This window comes from Stegostoma tigrinum, chromosome 14 (assembly GCF_030684315.1).
Source record: "Stegostoma tigrinum isolate sSteTig4 chromosome 14, sSteTig4.hap1, whole genome shotgun sequence".
NCBI lineage: Eukaryota > Metazoa > Chordata > Chondrichthyes > Orectolobiformes > Stegostomatidae > Stegostoma > Stegostoma tigrinum.
Window position 1 is genome coordinate 61,111,112 of NC_081367.1, and position 25,767 is coordinate 61,136,878.

Below are 25,767 nucleotides of genomic sequence, written 5' to 3' on the forward strand. Positions count from 1 at the left end.
GGTGGGATGCTCTGAGGGTTGGTGTGGACTGCTTGGGCTGATTGCCCTGTTCCAAACTGTAGGGATTCTATGAACTTCTTGTGTAATACATTATCGAAAACATTTTCAAAATTCTGTATGCCACCTTGCGATCACTGTTTGTTTTCCACATTTTGATTGCTGAGCTTCTTCCACCTTCCTTTACTGAGGATTCTGGGGCCCCTGCTGTGGCACGAATGTTACCAGTGACCAGACTATCCATTTTGCTACCTACTGGGCTGGAAATAGTGTTGACAAATGTTAATGAGCTCCTGCTATTAAGTTTGGCAGGACCTCTGTGTTCCTGGACTTTTAGTTACACCTCGCTTTCAAATTAAGGCCATGATAACTCAGATATTGATGTGTGGCTTTGATATATGCACATCTAACGTTTGTGTATGCAGATGTTTTTATAGTTGTTATAGTTTCCATTCTGAAACTACTACTGAAGTTTTAAAAGCTGTTATCCTTTTAAACCTTCACAATAATTAGTAAATTCCACCCTATAAGAAAAGTAACCTGTTTGCCCTCAGATATGCGTTCTCTCCTGCAAAGTCAAACACTGAGACAGAAACTAAATGTTTCCTTTTATTACATCATAAAATGCTGTACATGGACGTACAGTCATGAGGAAATGTTTCTGTCCCGCACAAAAAATGCCACATTGCATTCAGTTATAGAACAAAGAACAAAGAAAATTACAGCCCAGGAACAGGCCCTTCGGCCTTCCAAGCCTGAATTGACATGCTGCCTGTCACAACTAAAACCCCCTACCCTTTTGGGGCTGTGTCCCTCTGTTCCCATCCTATTCTTGTATTTGTCAACATACCCCTTAAAAGTCACTATCGTATCTGCTTCCACTCCCAACCCCGGTAATGAGTTCCAGGCACCCACCACCCTCTGTGTAAAAGAACGTGCCTTGTATATCACCTTTAAACCTTGGCCCTCACACCTTAAACCTATGCCCCCTAGTGATCGGCTTTTCCACCCTGGCAAAAAGCTTCTGACTGTCCTCTCAGCCTACGCCCGTCATAATCTTGTAGACCTCTAATAGGTGACCCCATGACCTCTGTCATTTCAGTGAGTACAACCCAAGTTTCTCCAACCTCTCCTCAGAGCTAATGCCCTCCATAGCAGGCAACATCCTGGTAAATCTTTTCTGTACCCTCTCCAAAAATATCACATCCTTCTGGTAGTGTGATGACCAGAATTAAACACACTATTCCAAAGCCTAACTAATGTTCTATAAAGTTGCAGCATAACCTGCTAATTTTTAAACTTAATGCCCCAGCCGATGAAGGCAAGCATGCCATATGTCTTGGTGACTAACTTCTCCACCTGCGTTGCCACATTCAGTGACCTGTGTACCAGTACACCCAGATCCCTCTGCCTATCAGTATTCTTCAGGGCTCTGCCATTTACTGTATATTTTCCATCTGGATTAGACCTTCCAAAACGCATTTCCTCATGTTTTTCCAGATTAAACTCCATCTGCCATCTCTCTGCCCAAGTCACCAACCGATCTATATCCATCTGTATCCTTTGACGGTCCTCATTGCTGTCTGTAATTCCACCACCCTTTGTCTCATCCACAAACTTACGAATCAAACCAGTTACATTTTCCTCCAAATCATTTATATAAAAATTACAAATAGCAAAGGTCCCAACACTGATTCCTGAGGAATGCCGCTAGTCACAGCTCTCCATTCAGAAATGCACCCTTCCACTGCTATCCTCTGTTGAGCTGATTTTTTACCCATCTTGCAAGCTCCCCCCTTTACCTTCTGTATCAGCCTGCCATGAGGGACCTTGTCAAAGGCCTTACTGGAGTCCATGTGGACAACTCCACATCTCTGGCTACTGGGTAACTTGCATATTTTATCAGATCTCATTTCTGTAAGAATGGTCTTTTTGGTTTTGTCATGTTGTCAGAGTTAAGTTTGAATTTAGTACTGTGACAGCAAAGTGAAAATAGTATTGGAAATCATGCTGCTTTAATCTAAGTTTCTAGAAGTATGGAGCTAGACAACAATGAAAAAGCAAAATAAAAACAAAATACTGAAAATACTCAACAATTCAGGCAGAACCTATGGAGAGAAAGAAACAGTTAAATGGCCCAGAGATTCCGATAGTAATTTCTTCAGTGTAGATTGGAATTATGTGATGGGAGCTGCAAATTTCCTGATGCAGCTGACTCTGAGGGAATTGCCTGGGAAATTGAATATTCTATTGCGCAATGATCATGTGTCTAGAACACCACCACCACCAAAAACAGATCAAATCCCTTGACCTATTCTAAGCCTTTAAGCATTAATCTGACACTGTACTGTTTCACTTATCTGCCACCTGGCTCCCGTACCTGGCTTACATACAGACTGTTTTGCAGTCACTGTCAAAATGGCTGGTTGTGATGCTGGACAGAGTACAGCAAACTTAGTGCTTCAAATGGTAATTTTGCTGATGATTCTTTCCTCAGCTGGCTCTGATGTTTCTTGAACAGGACTCTGCTGTTCTATAACAGGACATTTCTGTCAAAGAATCTCCAATGCAGAACTGATTTGAAGGTAATGTGGGTTCCTGATTCTGATTTGAATATCTCCGTCAACATTTCAGGTTGGTGACTTAACTAAAGGTCATCAACTGAACGTCTGGAAACCAGTTTAGATTGTACTTTTAAATATAAAGATATACCAAGGCAGTTCACAGGCGTGTCACCAGAAATTTAGTGGTGACCAGGATGGATAATTGATGAACAAAATTTGTTTAATTTTCTGGAGAAGTGAAGTGCTGAATTTTAATAGTAAGAGGTTGGTGGTTGTGTGGGGAGGGGTGAGGTGGGGGTTTGGTGGTGTAAGAGGAAAGCAATGAATACAGAGGTGAGAGAGCAAAATGAGATTAGAGATGGAAATCAGCAAGAATACTTACTGCAGATTAGGGGTGGGGAGGTATAGAATAGAATAGAATAGAATCCCTACAGTATGGAAACAGGCCCTTTGGCCCAACAAATCTACACCGAACCTCAGAGCATCCCACCCAAACCCATCCCCCTATAACACACCGAATCCACACCTCCCTGAACACTATGGGCAATTTAGCATGGCCGGTCCAGCTAACCCGCACATGTTTGGACTGTGCAGGAAACCGGAGCACCCAGAGGAAACCCATGCAGACACGGGGAGAATGTGCAAACTCCACACAGTCTCCCGAGGCTAGAATTGAACCTGGGCCCCTGGCACTGTGAGGCAGCAGTGCTAAGCACTGTGCCACCGTGCCGCCCATATCTTGATGAAGAAAGCAACCACTTTCTTATTGATGTGTTGTTTAGGGTTTAGTACATTGCAGTTCAGAATACACAGGGATTTTAAATAGCTCCCGGACTGTGAATTTATTAGCTGATTACAGTGTTTGTAATGACATTTCTTCAAAAAAAAATTCAGAAATTTACACGAGTGTTAAGACAATAATCTTTTCCAGAACACATTAAATTGTATGTAAAATTAACCCCTGCTGGATTACTTGTGCCTGTGGCCTGCTTTCTGATCCAGTATATGCCTATTTAAAAAAAAACACAACTATCCTGTAAAATAGTCTTGCAGCAGTATCCCTGTGCAGGTTAGGTACTCCTGCAGTACATTGTACAATGGCTAATCTTTATTATACTGGATGTTATGTCAGCCTTTTGCATTGCAGCAGCATAGTTGTTTGTGACCAACTGTAACTTTGTTACTTCTGCATAGTGAAAAACTGGCCACGATTAGAGAGCTTGAATCATAGTACTAGTTATTAATTTGCATTGTTTATGGTGTAGTCAACTATTGAAGTAATATATAGTGGCATAAATGGATCCAATCAAAAAAAGAAAAAAATTGCACATTTCAAACCAAGTGTGTCATTTATTAATTTGTAACTTTCATAGTATTTTGCTTCTGGTAAATGATGTTACCATCAACCATTTCGATGTGGTTATTAAAGCCGAATTAAAAAATGTAATCTGATTATAAATGTTGATTTTAATATTTATTTATAAATTATTGCATGAAAACATTGTACAGTACCATGCATTTTGATAACATTTATTGCTGCAGATTATTATTATAAAAGCACTTACAGGTATTTTGAAAACTGTAGCATTGTGGTTCATTGTCTAGCCCTATAGGTTTACCATTCCTCTAAATACTTTATTATTTCTAAATCTTTTTCTGTAATGAAGAGCAGCAAACGTGACTTGTAGGTTATGGTAGGATAACTGTTACTGGATGAAGGTGGACATAGATGACGAAATTCATCATCGCCTCCATTGTGCCAGCTTAGCCTTTGGACAACTGAGGGAAAGGATGTTTGATGAAGACGTTATTAAACCCCAGACTGCGGTCATGATTTACTGGGAAAGAGTAATATGTGTTCTCAGCCAGAGAGTGGTGGGCTTGTGGAATTCATTGCCGCAGAGTGCAGTGGAGGCTGGGACGTTGGATGCCTTCGAGGCAGAGATCGACAAATTCTTGATCTCAAAAGGAATCAAGGGCTACGGGGAAAGTGCAGGGAAGTGGTGTTGAAATGCCCATCAGCCATGATTTAAATGGTGGAATGGACTTGATGGGCCAAATGGCCTTACTTCCACTCCTATGTCTTATGGTCTTATGGTCTTCAATGCCTCTGAGGTGTGGATGACCAATAACATGCTGTTCAAGGCAAAAGAGATCTACACCAGCAGTTTCTTTGCGATGTCTTACAGATTTCATGGTAAGAAACACAGTCCAACAGCAGCATCCTTCCCCCCCAAGCTAATATGCACAACATGAAGGTCCTGATTACTCAATACTGGCTGTGCAGTGGGATATGTTGGTTGTAACCTGACACCAGAATCTGGAAGCAATCTACATAGAACTCCACAGTGGCAGGAGGCTCCCAGAGGACAGTAGAACCACATCAGGAATGTTTCTACCCTAATCCTGATGTTCGTCCCTGAAGAGTTGAAACATATCTGTTACTTCATGGGAGACACTGGCTTGTGTCTCATCCAAATGGGGAAGATTCCTTGGTAAGACACTGAACATGTTGAGACTTTGTTGAAAATGTGCAGGACAAAGTTGAGGGATTGAACACAGCATTTTGAAATAAACTATCAAACCAACCCTTATAGGCACAACTTACTGGGGAGTTGTTACTGGACAAGGAACTAAGAGACCAGGATTAATGGTCAGAGAATGAGTTAAATCCCACCATAGCTCGTGAGGAATTTTGATTCAGTAATTAAATAAATCTGTAATTGAAAAGCTGAGACTTCCCAATTGCCATAAAAATCCACCTGATTCACCACTGTCCTTTGGGGAAGAAAATCTGCTGTTGCATCTTGGCTAAACTATATGTGACCTTAGATCCACAGCAGTGAGTTTCACACTTAACTGCTCTCCTAAGCAATCTAGCTAGCTGTTGGCTGTATTCAAAACGGCAGTTCAGTACTGTCTTTTCAAGGCCAATTCGGAATGGACTATAAATACTGACTTTGAGTGACACTCACATCTCTTGAATAAACAAAGAACTTTCTGTAAATTTCTTTGATCCGTTTTGAGCCGAAGGTAGAGAAATACAGAAAACCATAAAATATGCATTTTATTTTAAGAAAACAGCCTTAGGTAAATTTTTGAATGTGATGTTGAAACATTACTCCTTTTAAAGGTAAGAGCTGAAATCTAGAAGTAATGTGTTGAAACACAGATGAGAGTTATCGGAGAGTAGTGGGATTCATGATCCATATCCCTTTCTTTAATCTAAATAAAGACTACGTATGAAGGTCAGAGAAAGATGTAAAGAAGGAAAATTGGACAGAGAATCATTGAGCAGCCTTAACGTTGTGGGTGTACTTTGTTTTGGATAATTAACTACAGAACATAACAACAAATTTAAATGTTACTGTCACTGGAAGGTTAAAGCGAGGGATGCAATTTAGTTGCATGTACTTGCATCTTGCAGTGAGTTGAGTACTGCGGCACTTAATATTGTGAGGACCTAGTATTGATGCAGTCAGGTTTTGAACCTGTGCGTGTACAACATTTTTCAATTAGGTATGGATAATACCCTTATGATGTCTCCAGAGTGGTAACAATACTCCACTTGGCCGATGCTTTTAGAATTAATAAGTGCGCTGGTATCTTGAAATGGTACTGTTGCTTTTTAAACTTTTTGAAATAATTTAAGAGCCTAAAGTGTTGTTTTTAACCATACAGAAAAGGTGAAGAGTAACGCATGCTCATGTGCCCAGGATAAATGCCAGCAAAAACAAATTCAGTATTCCCTTTAAATATGTAAAGTATATCAGTGCTATTTCCTCTCCCACTCAGGCGCCCACGTAGTCTGATCAATCCAGTCAATTACTGACATATTTACCTACCTTTCCACTGAGTCATCTCAGCATGTAATATCAAAAATCCTACAGTTATTTAACCTCTTATTTATAAATTACTTTTTAAAAGAGTGGTTTACTGGTAAATCCAAATGTACTGAAAACTAACATTGTTGGAGGGTTCAGTTGCACAGTGTCATGTGTTGTTGCTCTGAAAACTGGAGCATTCATCCCTTGAAAAAGGGGAAGTGTTCTATATGTAAAGAAAGGTAAAATTATGGATATTTGGGTTTTACGTACTTCCTGCACTACCAACACAAGAATCCATATTACAGAATCATGGAATTTTTACAGTGCAGAAAGAGGCCATTCAGTTCATTGTTTATACACTAGCTCTTCAAATGAGCTTTGTGATTTTTTTGCCGATCTAACACCACCTTCTGTTGCTGTTGCACATTACTGAAAATTGAAGTTATCGCCTAATGTCCTTTTGAATACCTTCATTGAACCTGCTTCCACCACACATGCAGGTAGTGCTTTCCAGGCCCAAGCCACTCAGCGTTGAAAGGTATTTTTCACATTTACTATTTTTGCAAATCAGTTTGAACTTGTGCCCTCTCATTCTTTACCCGTTTATGAACAGGAGCATTTTTTTCCCTGTTTATTTTACCCAGATCCTGAATTTTGAAAACTTAAATAAAATCTCCTTTTATCCTTCTGTTGAGTGGAAACAGTCCCTGCTTTTCCGATCTCTCTTCAGAATTGAAGCTTCTCATCCCAGGAACTATTCTACTGAACAGATTATTAAGCAGATGATGGCTCAGTGTACTTTTGTATGGAATTGTTTGTAGTTTTCAAGTTGTAAATTGTTGTAGAATTCCAATGATATCATTGCCAGTAGATTCCCACTGCTTCCATGTGGTTTCTTGTGGTTTCGTTCAGCAATTTCTTAAATTTTTTTTCTTTTTTTTGAAACCAAAAATTGAGTCTGGATTTTATTAGTTTCTGCTCCATTCTCCATTAAGCATTGTGACAATACTGTGTCAGAAAGGCTGAGCTTGAACATAAAGTGACTGGCATGTAACAAGTAATTTTAAGTGTTGTGAGTGTTTTTTAGCATGCCTTAAAGTTACAAAATATTATAACTGTTTAGCAGTATTTGAATTTTTGATAACTTACAACTCATACATGTGTTGAATGTTCTTTTTAAAGCTGAGTACAGTATATACCTGTCAACATATATCAGATTGTAACTTTATACAATATTGTTTTGGAATGTTTATGAAATCAGTAGTGAAAGACTTTTGTAATCTGGTTATTTCAGTAGAAAAAAACAATTTAAAAGTTGCCACATAAGCCAGAGTTTCATTTACATTCAAAATAAGTAGGAGTTTTAAGGAAAATGACCTGGACCTGACAAAACATCATGCTAAGATGCACAAAATGATTAATTTCCCTGCATGCAACATTTTGAAAACTAACTACTGTGTTACTGATTAATTTACTGAAAATTGGTGGGGAAATTCTTTGGTCATTGCTAATACAGAATTCTGTAGGTGGCAGGTAGTAGCCACTGTTGATGTTGGGGATCGCCCAAACTCTGCTGTATATAATTCTTGTCAGTTAACTGTGCCCTACTTAACTTCTTTCTAAGCAAAGATGACCTAGCTTTAAAATTACGTGCTTTAGCTTGCGAAAGCTAAATTTATTTCATAAAATAAATGCTGGACAAAAGTCAGACCCATTTTTGAAGCAGGTGGGCAAGCATTTGTCGTAATGGACATCATTATTACATTGTAACTTTGTAGCAGTTAAGCTAATTATTTTTAACCTGTCAATGCTAATGTGTTTAATATAAATACCAGAAAAAAAGTTGGTCTGTTCAAGACTTAAGGTGTTGTGCCTGAGAAATATTTTAGTTATGATTTTAGTTATAACGAGGGGAATTCCTACAATTTGTTCGTAAGCTAGTTTGTTCCCATGCCACAGGTGATATGGTATAATGATGTAGGATAGCCATTTTGAAAAATGCAAAAGGCTATTGTACTGGTGTGGAAGATTACAATATACCTGGGGGAAAAATAAGCTGTCTCCCTTCTGTATTAGAATAGAAAGGTGCAGGTTAAACATTCGGTCTGCTTGATAAGATTACGGATTTGTTTAAATTGCAATTTGGTTAATTTTAATTAGAACATAGAACATAGAACAGTACAGCACAGAACAGGCCCTTCAGCCGACGATGTTGTGCTGACCATTGATCCTCATGTATGCACCCTCAAATTTCTGTGACCATATGCATGTCCAGCAGTCTCTTAAATGTCCCCAATGACCTTGCTTCCACAACTGCTGCTGGCAACGCATTCCATGCTCTCACAACTCTGTGTAAAGAACCCGCCTCTGACATCCCCTCTATACTTTCCTCCAACCAGCTTAAAACTATGACCCCTCGTGATAGCCATTTCTGCCCTTGGAAATAGCCTCTGGCTATCAACTCTATCTATGCCTCTCATTATTTTGTATACCTCAATTAGGTCCCCTCTCCTCCTCCTTTTCTGCAACGAAAAAAGTCCGAGCTCAGTCAACCTCTCTTCATAAGATAAGCCCTCCAGTCCAGGCAGCATCCCGGTAAACCTCCTCTGAACCGTCTCCAAAGCATCCACATCTTTCCTATAATTGGGCGACCAGAACTGGACGCAGTATTCCAAGTGCGGTCTAATCAAAGTTTTATAGAGCTGCAACAAGATCTCACGATTCTTAAACTCAATTCCCCTTTTAATGAAAGCCAAAACACCATATGCTTTCTTAACAACCCTGTCCACTTGGGTGGCCATTTTAAGGGATCTATGTATCTGCACACCAAGATCCCTCTGTTCCTCCGCACTGCCAAGAATCCTATCCTTAATCCTGAACTCAGCTTTCAAATTCGACCTTCCAAAATGCATCACCTCGCATTTATCCAGGTTGAACTCCATCTGCCACCTCTCAACCCATCTCTGCATCTTGTCAATGTCCCGCTGCAGCCTACAACAGCCCTCTATACTGTCAACGACACCTCCAACCTTTGTGTCGTCTGCAAACTTGCTGACCCATCCTTCAATCCCCTCATCCAAGTCATTAATAAAAATTACAAACGGTAGAGGCCCAAGGACAGAGCCCTGTGGAACACCACTCACCACTGACTTCCAGGCAGAATATTTTCCTTCTACTACCACTCGCTGTCTTCTGATGGCCAGCCAATTCTGTATCCAGACAGCTAAGTTCCCCTGTATCCCATTCCTCCTGACCTTCTGAATGAGCCTACCATGGGGAACCTTATCAAATGCCTTGCCGAAGTCCATATATACCACATCCATAGCTCGAACCTCATCAACTTTTCTAGTCACATCCTCAAAGAACTCGATAAGGTTTGTGAGGCATGACCTGCCCCTCACAAAGCCGTGTTGACTGCATTTAATCAAGCCATGCACTTCCAGATGGTCATAAATCCTATCCCTCAGAATCCTTTCTAACACCTTGCAGACGACAGACGTGAGACTTACTGGTCTGTAATTGCCGGGGATTTCCCTATTTCCTTTCTTAAATAGAGGAGTTACATTTGCCTCTCTCCAGTCCTCGGGTACGACTCCAGTGGAGAGCGAGGATGCAAAGATCTTCGCAACTGGCGAAGCAATTGCATTTCTCATTTCCCAAAGCAGCCGAGGACAAATCTGGTGCGGGCCTGGCGACTTGTCAATCTTAATGTTTGACAAAATTTTCAGCACATCAGCTTCCTCTATCTCTTTCCATTCCAGCATGCACACCTGCTCTTCAAAGGTTTCATTCACTACAAAGTTCATTTCTTTTGTAAAGACAGAAGCAAAAAACTCATTTAGGGCTTCCCCTACCTCCTCAGACTCCACACACAAGTTCCCTATGCTATCCCTGATCGGCCCTACTCTTTCTTTGACCATTCTCTTATTCCTCACATAAGTGTAAAATGCCTTTGTGTTCTCCCTAATCCGCTCTGCCGAGCCTTTCTCGTGCCTCCTCCTGGCTCTCCTCAGACCATTTTTGAGCTCCTTCCTCGCCTGCCTGTAATCCTCTGGAGGTGAGCTTGACTCTAGCTTCCTCCACCTTATGTAAGCTTCCTTCTTCCTTTTGACGAGAAGCTCCACCGCTCTCGTCATCCAAGGTTCCTTTATCTTACCCCTTCTTGCCTGTCTCATAGCCACATATTTATTCATCATTCGCAACAACTGTTCCTTAAACAGTCTCCACATGTCTATAGTGCCTTTACCATGGAACAATTACTCCCAGTCCATGCTTCCTAACTCATGTCTAATCGCATCATAGTTTCCTCTTCCCCAATTAAATATCCTCCCATTTTACCTAATCCTCCTCTTCTCCATAGCTATGTAGAATGTGAGGCAATTATGGTCACTATCACCAAAATGCTGTCTCACCACAAGATCTGATACGTGCCCCAGCTCGTTTCCAAGCACCAAGTCTAGAATGGCCTCTCCCCTCGTCGGCCTAATCGTTGATATTTTTGTGTAATCATTTCCACTTTGCATTTCATGCATTGCTTGATTTGATTTATTTTTATGTTTCAAAAGAAATTTAAAATAACCTGGAGTAGCTTGCGCTGCTGCTTATAGTATGTTATGGAGGAATTGACAATAATTATTTAAATAATTACATAACAAGCATTTTGGGTTAGATTCGACAGAATTTTGTCATCTGTAAAATATAATTAAGGTGTAGAATCACAAGGCTGACATATGTAAAGATAGACACTATTGTGTATTGGCAAATTAGAAGTTGCATCTTGAGCGGTTGCATATTGATTTGGGCAGAGGTGAGGAGGATTGGTCATTAGTTGTAGGAAGGTGGCTTGGAATGTGTTTATCTGGGTAACTGAGCACTGGAATTGGTTGTGATCCTTTGATCGTTTGAACAATGATGTAGTATTATGTGCAGTTCAGGGAAAGTTCTTTCAACTGATTATTGAGATAAAGGAGGCTATCTTGTGATGAAAGGTTGAGCATCTTGGAATGAATCCATTTGAGTTTAGAAGAATGAGAGGCGATGAACGAAATATGTAAGACCTTGAGGTGAATTGACGTGGAAGCTGAGAGGATGTTGCTCTTGAGGGAGAGACTAGAACTAGGAACATGCTTTCAAAATAAGGGGTCACCCATTTAAGGTGGAGATGACGATTTTCTTTCCCCTCTGAAGGTTTTTAACTTTGTGGAATTCTGTTCACCAGAGAGCAGTGGTGGGAGTGTCAATTAATATTTTAAGACAGGTTGGATGGATTCTTGATTGGCAAGGCTGTCAAAGACAGTAGTCAAGAAAATGGAATTGAATGCGCAGTCAGATCAGCTAAGATCTTGTCAGGTGATGGACAGGCTTGAGGGGCTGAATGACCTATTCTTGATTTTAATGTGCAAATTTGTATGACTGAGTGGATCGTCAAACCTTATATTTTCTGGCTCTGGTAAAATTGATTGAATGTGGCAGTTTGGGTTAATATTGTCTTGGTGAAGAGTCCTTGGGGGGTCTTGCTGTTTTCTGGTGTTAGAACTGCACATCTGAGACTTGAGGGTGGAGGGAGGATTTTAAACCTGTGTCCCTATTACCTCAGTCTATGACAGAGAATAGAGGTGGGGAGGGATGTATGAAAACCCAACTGTGAACCCTGCCCTAAATCAATTTTCCACTTGCCACCAACCACTTTTTAATGGAGATAGGGTGGGTGATGGATGCATAAACTGCTCTCCAGAAGTATACCAGACATCTAAAATATTGAGGCTGCTTGTAAAAAACAATTATGTACCTCAAGTTGGAGTTCGCTCAGCTTGGAAAGCCCAGCAGTTGAAGGAAGGTGAGAATAATTGGATCAGTCACTTAAATGCCTTTACAGCATTACTTGTGTGCTAGGGGAGTAGGAACTTCCATTTGATTATGTGGCTTGAAGTAGGTTAATGATTAGGTAATCAGATATCAATCACCAATGATCAATTATTGGCCTTAGGACCTGTTCTCTTATCTGACTCACCACAGCCTGTGATCTCCCATCGGGTCCTTTCCTGACTCCTGATTCTTGCACTCTTTGGAGTCTTCCAAATGTCTTCCCTGGTCCTCCCATGACTGATCCATCTCACTGCCCCCTTTTCTCCTACCAGCCCTTGCCTTTGATTCTTAGGCTTCGTTGCAAAGTTTGTGTAGTACTTGTGGACTAGAAAGCAGGACTTGACAATTGGTTTGTAAAATGATGGGGCGGAAAGAGTGCGTGGTCTCTTTAGATTTTTTTTTGGCTTGGAGACAAAATGCTATACTGTAAGCAGGTAAAGCGGCACTTTACGAAGACAACAGGTTTTTGAATTTAGCCAATTAATTTAAACCAGGCCCTAGATAGCAAAGAATAATTAAATTTAAATCTGACTTTGACAAGCTTGGACAAATCCTATTATAAGAAATCAATAGTTCAACAAGGTTATAAAAGAAGAGGGGATTGGAAAATCAGTGAGAGCAAACTGCCATCTGTTAAGAGAACAGCTGTCAACAGCCATCATCTGTAAAGAAAGAGAAAATCACTGGCTCTCACAGCAATCTGAGATTTCAGAATAAGCACCACTAAAAAAAGGTACTATGGCACTGTATGCTAATAATCCTGACACAAGAATTTGACGGAGTAAGGCACTCCTGACTGGAGGATGGTAGAAAAGGTAAAATATATTCTGAAAGAGTTATCCTGGCTATAATTTCAAGAGATTAAGATTTTTTTTATTAATTTGGTTTGTGTAAGTGGGACTTCTATTCTTTGGAATAGCAGGTTATTAGAATTTTGTTTAATTTGGGAATAGTTAGTCGTTAAGGGGAATTGGCTGGTTTGTTAGTAGTTGTGTTAATTTGTTAACTGTTAGATAAATAAATGGTTACTGGTTGATTATAAAGTGATTATCAGGGATTTATTTCATTTAACTACTCCATTAATAGATTATGAAGCGAGGCAAGTCTCTCTGGGTGTTTTGGTTTTAGTTATGGGGGGGTCACGAGGTTGACTACTTCTTTTTAACTGCTTTCATGCCTAAAGATTAACCAGATTATGGGTGGAAAGCACAATGAATAATAGCCTTGATTTTCTGCTGAGAACTGTGAACTCCACAAAACTCACATTTAGGTTCTCTGATACTACATCTCCCTTTTCTCACTGTAAATATCAAGGTCTGTGAATCAGTTAGAGATGGGGTATGTGCCATTTCATTTCCTGCGAGATTTCACAAAAACAGTGTTAACTCTTCTCCCCACCCCCAAATTCTTGAGTGAGAATGAAAGAAGTCTTTCAATCTGTGTACGTTGAATTTCAACTTTAAAAGCAGACAAAAAGACTCTACTTAAATGCCTACCTAAATACAGCATGGAAACAGACCCTTCAGTCCAGCCCGCCCATGCCAACCATAATCCCAAACCAAACTAGTCCCACCTGCCTGCTCCAGGCCCATTTCTTTCCAAGCATCTCTGCCTCATGTACTTATCCATATGTTTTTTAAACTTTGTAACTATACCTGCATCCACCACTTAGAACATAGAACATAGAACAGTACAGCACAGAACAGGCCCTTCAGCCCACAATGTTGTGCCGACCATTGATCCTCATGTATGCACCCTCAAATTTCTGTGACCATATACATGTCCAGCAGTCTCTTAAATGACCCCAATGACCTTGCTTCCACAACTGCTGCTGGCAACGCATTCCATGCTCTCACAACTCTCTGTGTAAAGAACCTGCCTCTGACATCCCCTCTATACTTTCCACCAACCAGCTTAAAACTATGACCCCTCGTGCTAGCCATTTCTACCCTTGGAAATAGTCTCTGGCTATCAACTCTATCTATGCCTCTCATTATCTTGCATACCTCAATTAGGTCCCCTCTCCTCCTCCTTTTCTCCAATGAAAAGAGACCGAGCTCAGTCAACCTCTCTTCATAAGATAAGCCCTCCAGTCCAGGCAGCATCCTGGTAAACCTCCTCTGAACCGTCTCCAAAGCATCCACATCTTTCCTATAATAGGGCGCCCAGAACTGGACGCAGTATTCCAAGTGCGGTCTAACCAAAGTTTTATAGAGCTGCAACAAGATCTCACGACTCTTAAACTCAATCCCCCTGTTAATGAAAGCCAAACACCATATGCTTTCTTAACAACCCTGTCCACTTGGGGGGCCATTTTAAGGGATATATGTATCTGCACACCAAGATCCCTCTGTTCCTCCACGCTGCCAAGAATCCTATCCTTAATCCTGTACTCAGCTTTCAAATTCGACCTTCCAAAATGTTACTATAGTGGAACAGGTACTGCTTAGTAGCTAAACAATATACAATTCTGTTAAGTTTTCCAATGGAGTTACTTATTCCATGAGGGGAAAGGAGAAGTAATAAAACTCAGGCATTTTCTCTGCAATTTAAGAGGCCGCATAAAGTCATAGTATTAGTGGTTTAGTAAAAGCATTGGGAAGACAGATTTTGGAAAATTGGATAGGCCAGTGAGTTTTCTTGAAGTGGTAAAGCAAAGTACAGTGGAAGCTAAAAAGCTGCAAAAGAATTTACAACCTGGTTGGGGTTGATTGAGAAAAAAATCAGATCGCCTTCAAAAATGTATTTGTGTGGCTAAGGCTTATTCATATAGGCCAATAGCAGCATAGAAAGAAATTAAGATTTTAGGAGATCTAGGAGCAAGACAACCTTTGATAGTGCGAGATGAGGAGATATGTAATTCAGATGAAGTATTGCCAAAAAGTAGTAATATGTGGGATTTAAGGTGAGAAGAGCAGTGTTCAATTATCAGAGATTATGCCTGATCAAGTGGTTGAGTTAAGAAACAAGAACAGGTGGGAGACAAGGTGGATAATTTTAGTTCCGAGAAATTAGCTGAATGACAATGGAAAGATGAAAAATGAAAGTAATTGTATCAAGAAGAAGAATTTGAATGTATCCCAGAATGTTACATATTAAAAATGACATTATGATCTGTAAATGGAGACCACTACATATCCAGGCAAACAAGAAATGGGCAAGAGTTTATCAAGTTACATTATCGGTGGATGGAAAGGAGGTGTTGGGAGGAGCACATGAATTACCAGTAGTAATTCATTTGGGAGTAAGGAAAACTCAAGCCAAAATACAAAAATATTTTAAATGTCCTGGATTGCATAAGGATGTGGCTCAGTTTTGCCAGACATGTCATTCATGTTATGTATTTGCAAAACCTCAGGTAGCAATAAAACCAGCACCGTTAATATCCATTCCCACATTTGAAGAACCTTTTTCCAGGGTCTCAAATAAATGCATAGGACCCCTACCTAAAACAAAATGTGGAAATTAGTATTTGTTGACCATACTGCATGTATTTACCAGATTTCCAGCAGCCACTCCATTACACAGTACTATGGCTAATAGGATTGTAGAAGAGTTATGCAATCATTTTTATGACATTTGAGCTGTCCACAGAAATACAATCGGATGAAGTTATTTGAGGAGGTTATGGATAGCTAAGGAACAAAACAACTCAAATCAACAGCATACCATCCAGAATTGTAGGGAGAATTTGCTCTGGAAGTTCATTTCACACACAAACCACTCTGTGTAAAAGAAAAAATGTTGCCCCTCGTGTCTTTTAAAATCTTTCTCCTCTCACCTTTCAAAATATGCCCCCTAGTCTTGGAATCCCCCATGCTACGAAAAGCCACCTGCCATTTAGCTTATGGATAGACTTGACGATTTATAAAGCTCTATAAGGTCACCCGTCAACCTTCGACCTTCTCCTTATAACTCAAACCCTCCAATCCTGGCATCACCCTTGTAAATCTTTTCTGAACTCTATCCTGTAACAGGGCAACCAGAATTGGACACAGTATTCCAGAAGAGGCCTCTCCAACGTCCTGTTCAACCTCAACATGACATCCCAACTCCTTTATTTAAAGATCTGAGAAATGAAGACAAGTGTGCTCAAAGCTGCCTTAACTGCATTCATAACTGCATGTGATGTAAACTTTAAAGAATTATGAATCTGTCTCTCTGTTCTACAGTACTACCCAAGCCCTACTTTTTAATTGTATAAATTGTGCCCTTGTTTGTTTTACCAAAATACAATACTTTGCATTTACCCAAATTAAATTCTATCCGCTTCTCCTCAGCCCATTGACCCAACTGATCATTATCTCTTTGCAGTGCTGGATAATCTTCTTCACTGCTCACTATACTACAATTTTGGTGTCATCCGCAAATTTGCTAATCATGCCTTCTATATCCTTATCTAAATCGTTCACATAAATGACAAACAAAAGTGGACCCTATGGACGATCCCTTTGGAACACTGCTGGTAACAGGCCTCCAGTTCAAACCACAACCCTCCACCACCATTCCCTGTCTCCTGCCGTTAAATCAATTTTGTATCCAAATGGTGAGCCGAGCCTGAAGCCCATGTGATCTAACTTTGACAAGGTTCTGCATGTTAGACTATCAGTAAAGGCTTTAATGAAGTCCAAGTAAACAACCATTCTGCCCTCATCAGTCGTCTTGGTTACTTCCTCAAGAAGCTCAACCAAGTTTGAGGGACATGATTTCCCTCGCACAAAGCCATGCTGATTAACCCTAATCATTTCTTGCCTCTCCAAATATGTATAAATCCTGTCTGTCAGAATCACTTCCAACAACGCACCCACCAATGAAGTCAGACTTGTAGGTCTATAGTTCCCATGCTTCTCCTTACATCCCTTTGTAAATAAAGTCTTCTATTTTTGTACCATCACAGAATATAGTATTCAAGGGTTGAAAAAAAGATCTGACTGCACAACTTTGTTTTGCTATAATTCTTTGTGACAGAATTTGTGTTTCAATCCTGCTAGGTGGGAAGGCTGATTTCTGGCCTTTCATTTCTAATTCATTTTCATAATTGAAACTGTAGGTATCTAAGTGTTACTCTGTATGCTAGATTAATAACGTTGAAGTTGTTTATTTATCATTTTCTCATTTATAAATTCTGGCATGTATACATCATTTTCTCATTTATAAATTCCAGCATATACACGCAATGGGAACAGAGTTAATTATGCCATATTGTGAAGCTCCTGTGGGTATCGACAGCGCCAACCACTTGTATTTATGCAGCAACTTTAAATGTGGGGAAATATAGTGAGCTACTTTGTACAGACAAATCTGACAAAAATGAGTACTGATCTGGAGAGGGAGATATTGGCCAGGATATTCTAAAGTTTGATTAGAGAAGTGGATTTTGAAGAACACCATGAGGGATGTGGTAGCGAGTTAAAGGGATTAAGAGAGAGAATTCCAGACAGTTGAGCCCAGGTAGCTGAAGTCATGGCTGTCAAAGATGGTGGCTGGAGCAGACCACTGAACTGTTCAAAATTTTCTCGGTTTGGAACTGGAAAAGTGTTCATTATACTGTGGAGTTGGACCATGAAGAGATTTAAGTATGAAGATGGATAATTTCAATCCATGTTTTGGAGGATTAGCAGAAAATGAGGGTCAGTAATGGCCAAGCGAATGGGCTACATCCTTTAGGACCAGAACAACTTGGGAAGCAGAGCTGCTGCCAGGCCACTCCTGTGGTGGACATTGAAATTCCCCACCCAAAGTGTGTTTTGTGCTCTTGCCACCTTCAGTGCTTTCTCCAAATAACGCTGAACGTGGAGGTGTACTGATTCATCAGTTGAGGGAGGACAGTACATGGTAATCAGTAGGAGGTTTCCCTGTCTATGTTTAATCTGAAACCATGTTGAAGACTCCCAGGACAACTCCCTCCTGAGTGTATATTACTGCTGCTGCATCTGTCTTAGCAGTGGAACAAGACCACATCCAGGGACGGCGATGGTGGTATCTGCGACATTGTCTGTAAGGTATGATTCTGTGAGTGTGACTGTCTCAGACTGTTGCTTGACTAGTGTGAGAGACAGCTCCCCAATTTTGGCACTAGCCCCCAGATGCTGCTAGGGCGAGCTTTGCAGAGTTGATAGTGCTGTATTTGAATGAATGAATGATTTATTGTCAAACGTATCGAGGGAGATATAGTGAAAAGTGTTCTGTCCCTTCAATCCAGTGCCATTTTGAGCTACAAAAGAATAAAAAGAAATTATTTAGAGCTCATCTTCATTGGCCTGTGTCCCAGTCACAGCATCAAGACATCTGCGAGGCCCCCACTCCTGGCATCTTGCAGTCAAGTGATGCAGCCGCAGTTGATGACCTGCCGCTGATGAGAGAGTCCATGCTTCAGACCTACCGCAGTCAAGAGCCCCAACTCTGCTGTGGCTGAAGACAATGCCTTGCGGCCATTCTAGGAGTAAATACATCTACCCACAAGCCAGGCGTCACCGCCGACACTGCTCTGGTCAACCCAACTCCACAAGGAAAATGTCACTCATTTCTGGACCTAAGCCGATGCTTGGTGGTTCTGTCCAGTTTATTTCTTTAAGTGTAAAAGGTTTAGGGAGGGAAGATTTATTAAAATGAATGCAGAAGAATTTTTTATGTGAACACAAAGCGGTTCAACAAGGGATGCTGCAATACTGAACCTAATTCTGCAGAATGAAGCCAGATCGATGCTCGAGGTGGCAGTAGGGGAATATTTTAATGATAGTGACTGCAACACTGTAAGTTTTATGTTTAGTATAGACAAGGAGAAAGATGCTGCAAAGAACAGTTATGGGACAAGACACATTTTAAGGCAGGATCTTGCTAAAATAGACTGGAAACAGCTGAACGGTGGGAAGCATTCAAAAGGTACAGGCCCAACATGTTCTCTTCGGAGTAAAATGTAGGAGCAACAAGCCCAGATAACCACTGTCCATGGCCAAAATCTTGCCATCGATAAAATGGTGGATTTTGAAATTCACTGGATAGCTGGCCTTTGACAGAGTCATCCAGAGCACTTCGCAATTGACAGAGACAAAAGTGTTGGTCAGATCAATGAAGGTCATGCCTGTTGTTCCTGGCAATTATATTGGAACTGCCAAGCAGTAAAAAATCATGCCCAAAGTTCCATACTTTGGTCAGACTTTCAGGAAGGATTTCCTTGAGAATTTGAGAAGGCATTTAGTGAGGATTCAGTTATTGATCTTCCTGGCAATGGTACATAGGGATATTCCTTGGTAGTTTCCAGAAGATTCCCAGAGAATCTTCAAGTCTCACTTCATGCTGCCAAGGAAACATACTAAAGAGTCAGTCTCAGTCTCAGCCTCATTTGGAAGACGCAAATCTTTTACACGTGTCTCAGGTCAGGTTCCATTCTATCCCTTCATTAAGATCAATGGAAAAATCTTCCAAAATATGGAATAGTTCCCCTGCTTGGGAAGTTACCACTCATCATAGACTGATATCAATGCAGCGATTCAACTTGGCATCCGCCCCCTTGGAAGCCTAAGGATGAGAGCCTGCGACAACCATGACACCCATGTGATAGCAAGATCCCTCAGGTCCAGATAAGTTGCATCCAGGCTGATTTGGGAGATGAGGAAGGAAATTACAGGGGTCCTGACCCAAATTTTTAAATTATCTGTGGCCAGAAGAGAGCTGCCAGATGACTGGAGGGCAGCTAATGTGATTCTACTTTAAAAGAACGGTGGTAGAGATAGATGAAGGGACTGTAGACCAATGAGTTTTGCATAAGTGGTAGGAAAAATATTGGAGAAGATAGTGAAGGACAAAATTAATTTCCATTGAGCCAGCGTGCCTTTGTCAGAGGGAGATCATGCCTTAAAATAGTGGAATTTTTCGAGGAGGCAACCCAAGTGTTTGGAAGATGGTAGGGAAGTTGGTGTAGTTTATATGGACTTTGGCAAGGCCTTTGACAAGGTTCCATATGGGAAACTGATAAATAAGGTGAAAACTCATAGGGTCCAGGATAACTTTTCAAGATGGATCCAAATTTATCCTAGTGTTGGGGGAAAGGGTGGTGTTTGTGTGAGTGGAGCCTGGTGTGCATTGGCATACCACACGGATCAGCACTGTGTCTCTTATTCATAAAGGATAGCGATGAGAATGTAGTGGGGATGATAGTAAGTTTTCAGATGACACAAAGATTGACTCTGTATTTAACAGTGAAGAGGAATGTGTGAGGTTACAGGGAGATAATAATGGATCGGTGGGTAGATCAGTGGCAGATGGAATTTAACCCTGATAAAGTAATGTGATTCACTTTTGAAGAAGGAACAAGACAAGGAATTAATCAATGAATGATAGACACTAGGAATCTCAGAGGAATCTTGCAGTTCTTGATCTCAGATCCCTGAAGGTGGCAGGATGAGTTAATAGGGTAGTTAAAGGTAAGCAACCTGTATACCTCCTTATCAGTAGTGGCACAGATTATCAGAGCAGGGAGGTTATGTTGGAGGTGTACAAACCTTTGGTTAGGCCACAGCTGAAATGCTGTATGCAGTTCTGGTTGTTGGAAAGATGTGATTTCACGCGGAGGGGTACAGAGGAGATTCACCAGGATGTTGCCTTGGATGGAGCATTTCAGCTATGAAGAGAGGCTGGACAGGTTTAGTTTGTTTTGTTTGAAGCAGAGAAGGTTGAGGGGGGACCTGATATATGTCTGTGAGATTTTGACATGCGTAGACGGGTTGAATAGGAAGTAGGTGCTCTCTTTAGTCAAAGGGTCAATATCAAGGGTGAGGCAGAAGGTTCCGAGGGCATTTGAAGAAAAACCTTTTCAGCCAGAGGGTGGCAGGAGTGTGGAATGAACTGTCTGGAAGAGTTGTTGGGAGGGAAACCTCACAACTTTTACGAAGTATTTGAATGTGTACTTAGTGTCATAACATTCAAGGCTATGAGCCGAGTTCAGGAAAGTGGGACTAGTATAGGTAGTAATATATTTTTGGTGGTACAGACTTGATAGGCCAAAGGCCTGTTCTGTACTGCATGATGCTGTGATTCTAGGATGGGACTGAGGTGTTACAGTGGGGAACACAGAAGGGCACTAGTACCATCTCAATAGTAACAGGTAATGTAGGGTTTGTAGAAAGGGAGGAACTTAGAGCAAACATTATCGCTGGGAGAAAAGCACTGAGCAAAATATTGAGATTAAAGGCAGACAACCCAGGGCCTGATGGCCTACATCTTAGCATCTTAAAGAAAGTGGCAGCAGAGATAGTGGATCTATGAGTTATAACATTCCAAAATTCCCTGGACGCAGGCAAGATTCTAGCAGATTGCCAAAATGCCAATATAACATCCTTGTTCAAAAAGTAAGAGAGGCAGAAAGTAGGAAACCACAGACCAGTTAGTTTGTGTCATTGGGAAATTATTAGAATCCATTATTATGGAAAAAATAACAGGACATTTGTAAAGTCAAAATACTATCGATCTGAGTCCGCATGGTTTATGAAGGGTATGTCATATTTGACTAATCTGTAGAGTTCTTTGAAGACGTAACAAGCAGCATGGATAATGGGGATTCTGTAGGTGAACTTCCGGAAGGCATTTGATAAAGCGCTGCTGAAAAGGTTAATATACAAGATAAAATCACATGGGGTTAGGAGTAATTTGTTAGCTTGTGTAGAGGATTGTTTAACCAACAGAAAGGAGAGTTGGAATAATGGGTCTTTGTGATGCTGAGTGGAGTGACCCTGTTCCTTTACTGTGCCCTACGGAGCACCTTACCCTTCAACTCCTTGCTGGCTGGATTGATTGCCTGTGTTGGGGCCTTCATGCTGGGCAGTTTGCTTGCGGAATCAGATCAATCCTCAGAACAAAGGGGATTTCCGTGGTTTTCACCCATATGCAGAATTTTTTGCTAACACTGTTCTTCATCTGGTGGTGATCAACTTCATAGGTTCAGTGTGCACATTATTATGCAGCGGTAATAATGAGGGATTCAAACTCCTATTGTAGCTGTAATGGGCTTGTTTGAATTTTGTTTATACATTCATGTATTTAAAAAATAAAACATCTTTTATAAAAAATAAAGAAAGGACTATAGTGAGATTTGAAGATGACATTTAAAGTGTGGGAATGTCAAGTTGCAGTGAAGAAATAAGAAATTTGTAAATGGATATGGGTAGATTAGCGAAAAGGCCACACTTTGCCATATGAAGTTGAACATGCATAAATGGTATCCATTTTGGTCACAGGAACAGGACGACAACCTTTTATCTAAATGTGGAGAAACTTCAGATTGTTTCAATGCAGAGGGACCTAGGTGTTCTCGTACGTGAGTTGCAAAAAACTAATGTGCAGATACAGTGGGTAGTAAGTAATGTAAATGGAATTTTGACATTCATTACTAAAGGAATAGACAATAAAAGTAGGGAAGTTTTGCTTCAGCTGTACAGACATTAGTGAGACTGCACCTGGAGCATTGCATGCAGTTTTGGCCCCCTTCCTTCAGGAGGGACATAATTGCGTTGGAGGCAGTTCAGAGAAAGTTTTCTAGATTGATTCCAGAGATGTCTTATGAAGAGAGATTGAGCATTTGAGGCCTGTATTCTCTGGAGTTTAGAAGAATGAGATCTAATTGAGATATATGAGATGCTAAAGGGCGTTGACAAAACAGAAAGGATGTTTCCTTGTGTGGGGCAGTCTAGAATGAGGTCATAGTTCAAGTTAATGGATTTGAGGCTGAGATGCGATTAGCCATGATTGTATCAAATTAAGGAAGAGGCTGAAGGGGCTGAATTGAAATCTTCTGCTTCTATTTCTAATGTTCTAAAAGTACAAAACTTTCACATTTATATTTCAAGTACTTCCTGTGGATGAAAAACATGCAAAAGGCATTAATCATCATAGTCCCTTGTCAAATATTTCGCATGGCAAGCACACTTTTGACTTTGTATAGATAGCTTAGAGACTCCTCTCTTAAACTTTAGAGATAGTAGGAACTGCAGATGCTGGAGAATCTGAGATGACAAGGTGTAGAGCTGGATGAACACAGCAGGCCAAGCAGCATCAGAGGAGCAGGAAGGCTGATGTTTCAGGCCTAGACCCTTCTCTTTTAAAAGTTAGTTCTGGGATACTCTTGATGCTGATAATAGATGCTCAACGTAGGAAAGAAAGTTACATGCTTTCCCCCCAACTCTGCTAAACACATCAACGCACCCCAACATCTGTTTGCTTTAACAATAATTGCCTAATGTTAACAAAAGGTGTTGGAACAACGTGGAGATGACGAATCTTACTGTGACAGGTTTGGCAGGGAGAATACAAGTTACCTGAGCAAGCTTTTGCCAATAAAATTCCGGTAAACCAATGTTAGCTTTCCTCTTCAAATGATAACGTTCAAATCATGTTTTCCCTTGAATGATTTTCTGAGAAGTGCAGGCATTACAATTCTTTTATGTTCAACAAATATATTATTTCTTCAAATTTAATTCTTCACTTTCTCTTTTGTAGCAATCTGATTCTGAAGAACTTCAGCTGAAAAAAATGCGGGTGGAGCGCACAGATCCTCAGGATGAGCTGTATGAGAAAAGCCTTGACAGAAAGGTATTCAATAAATGCAACGCAAAGTTGTTTTTTTGAAGTGTAGTTAGGCATTACTAGAACCAAAGACTTAGAATTGAGCATACTCCTCCAATTTTCTCTTCATTTATTTTGTAATTTTGAAAATAAAAATGCAGGGGGAAGAAAATCAAACTCTGAATGTGACCTTGTGGTTTCCAGATCAATTGTGTGAGAGTGGTTGTATGCCCAACAAATCATTTTTAGGTTACCAATAATTTATGAAGTCTTTCTAAACTATTTGTAACTTGCAGTTTCTCTAAGTGATGAAGTTTATATTCAATGCACTGACAGCAGTCCTACCTGCATGATTTCTGGAAAGTTTTGCATGAGCATTATCAGATCACCCATAACCTCATTGAGTGGCAGAGCAGACCTGATAGACTGAATGGCCTACTTCTGCTGTACCTTATAGTTTTGCAATTGTTTTCGCGTAAATGGAATTGTCATTCCATTGAATAACGGATGTATCTGCTCTTGTCTAATATGTTTCCATAGCTGTATTTAAAAGCATTTTAGTAGAACATCTTAGCAGCTACAAGGATCATATTACCATCTCAATAAAAGACTGCTCTAATGTTTGATTCTTGCGTGAGTTGCTGATAGATACCACTTTTGATGTGATGGAAGATGTTGTTCGTTCATTGTCACAAAAGACTGGTACTCTAGTAATGGTAGTTTGAGGGGGAAATGGTATGTTTTATTCTAAATTTGTCAATTTTTCTTTTCCTTCCATATTTGTTTTATACCAGGCTGACTCCCAACATGCTTTGACATTCCAGCACTGGTATCCAGTCATCAAACAAGAAATGGATCATCTGACTCAGCAACATACTTCAGTTATCCATCCAAGGTAAATATCATCTGGATTAAATTTACTCAGTGTCTGCTGTAAAAGATGACTTGGAAAAAATTTAGATATGCTTTGTTGACTAATTTTCTTCTTCTGGGAATAGATGACAAATTATCTACTGACCCCAACGATACATTGTCCTTTATTGTTGGAGCAATCAATCCATCTAACCTGTTGTAATTTTACGAAAAGCAATTTATATTTATTGTGGAATTACAAGAGTTTTGAACGCTCTGTCCTGAATGCATTGAGTAAACTTCTGCCAGTTTCAAGGTTTCACTACAGGTAACATCGCATATAGAACGTAGAGACATGGAATTAAGAGCACAATTAGGTCATTGTTACCAAGCGTATACCACTCTATGGGGGGGGGGGGGGACTTCTCTGTCTTAAAAGGGAGGTCTCCTATTCTCTAACTGTGTTCCCTAGCTTGAGAGTCTCCCACAAAAAAGAAATATCCTCTACTCTACTCTATCATGTCTTCTTAGGATCTTCAGTGTTTAAATAAAATAACCTGACATTCTTCTGAATTCTGGATGGTACAAGCCCAGCCTGTGCGATATTTCCCTCATTCCAGGAATGAACTACACGAATCTTCTCTGTACCACTTCTAATACGTTATACCCTTATTCAAATAAAGAGACCAAAATGGCATACAAACACTAAATTCAGTCACAACAAGGTTCTGTACAGCTGCAGTAAAACTTCTGGACTTTTATGTTACATTTCCCTTAGAATTAATCGCATCAGCTGTCTTCCTCATATTTGCTGTACCTGTTACTAACAATTTGTGATTCCTGTACCAGCACAACGGGATCCCACTGTACCTCAGATTTCCATTCTCTCTCTTTATCTAAATAGTATTTGGCTTTTCCATTCTTCCTGCCAAAGTAACAAAGCCACATTGTACTCCATTTGCCAAAGGTTTGCTCGTTCACTCAACCAGTCTATATCCCTTGCAGACTGTCAATGTCCAGTTGATGGCTTACTTTGCTCCCTGCCTTGATGTTCACAGAAAATTTAGCTACCATCTATTTGGTCCCTGCAATCATTGTCATTAGTA

The 25,767-nt window shown here is 40.4% G+C and overlaps 1 protein-coding gene across 1 annotated transcript in view; it reads left to right on the forward strand.

Annotated features, from left to right (window-relative positions):
- The window catches only part of LOC125457814 (ski-like protein), a 74,787-nt gene that overhangs the window by 18,138 nt on the left and 30,882 nt on the right, over positions 1 to 25,767 (forward strand). The window contains exons 2-3 of the mRNA XM_048542449.2: positions 23,744 to 23,836; positions 24,604 to 24,704. Coding sequence (XP_048398406.1) covers positions 23,744 to 23,836; positions 24,604 to 24,704 — 194 coding nt within the window. The remainder of the gene's footprint in view (positions 1 to 23,743; positions 23,837 to 24,603; positions 24,705 to 25,767) is intronic.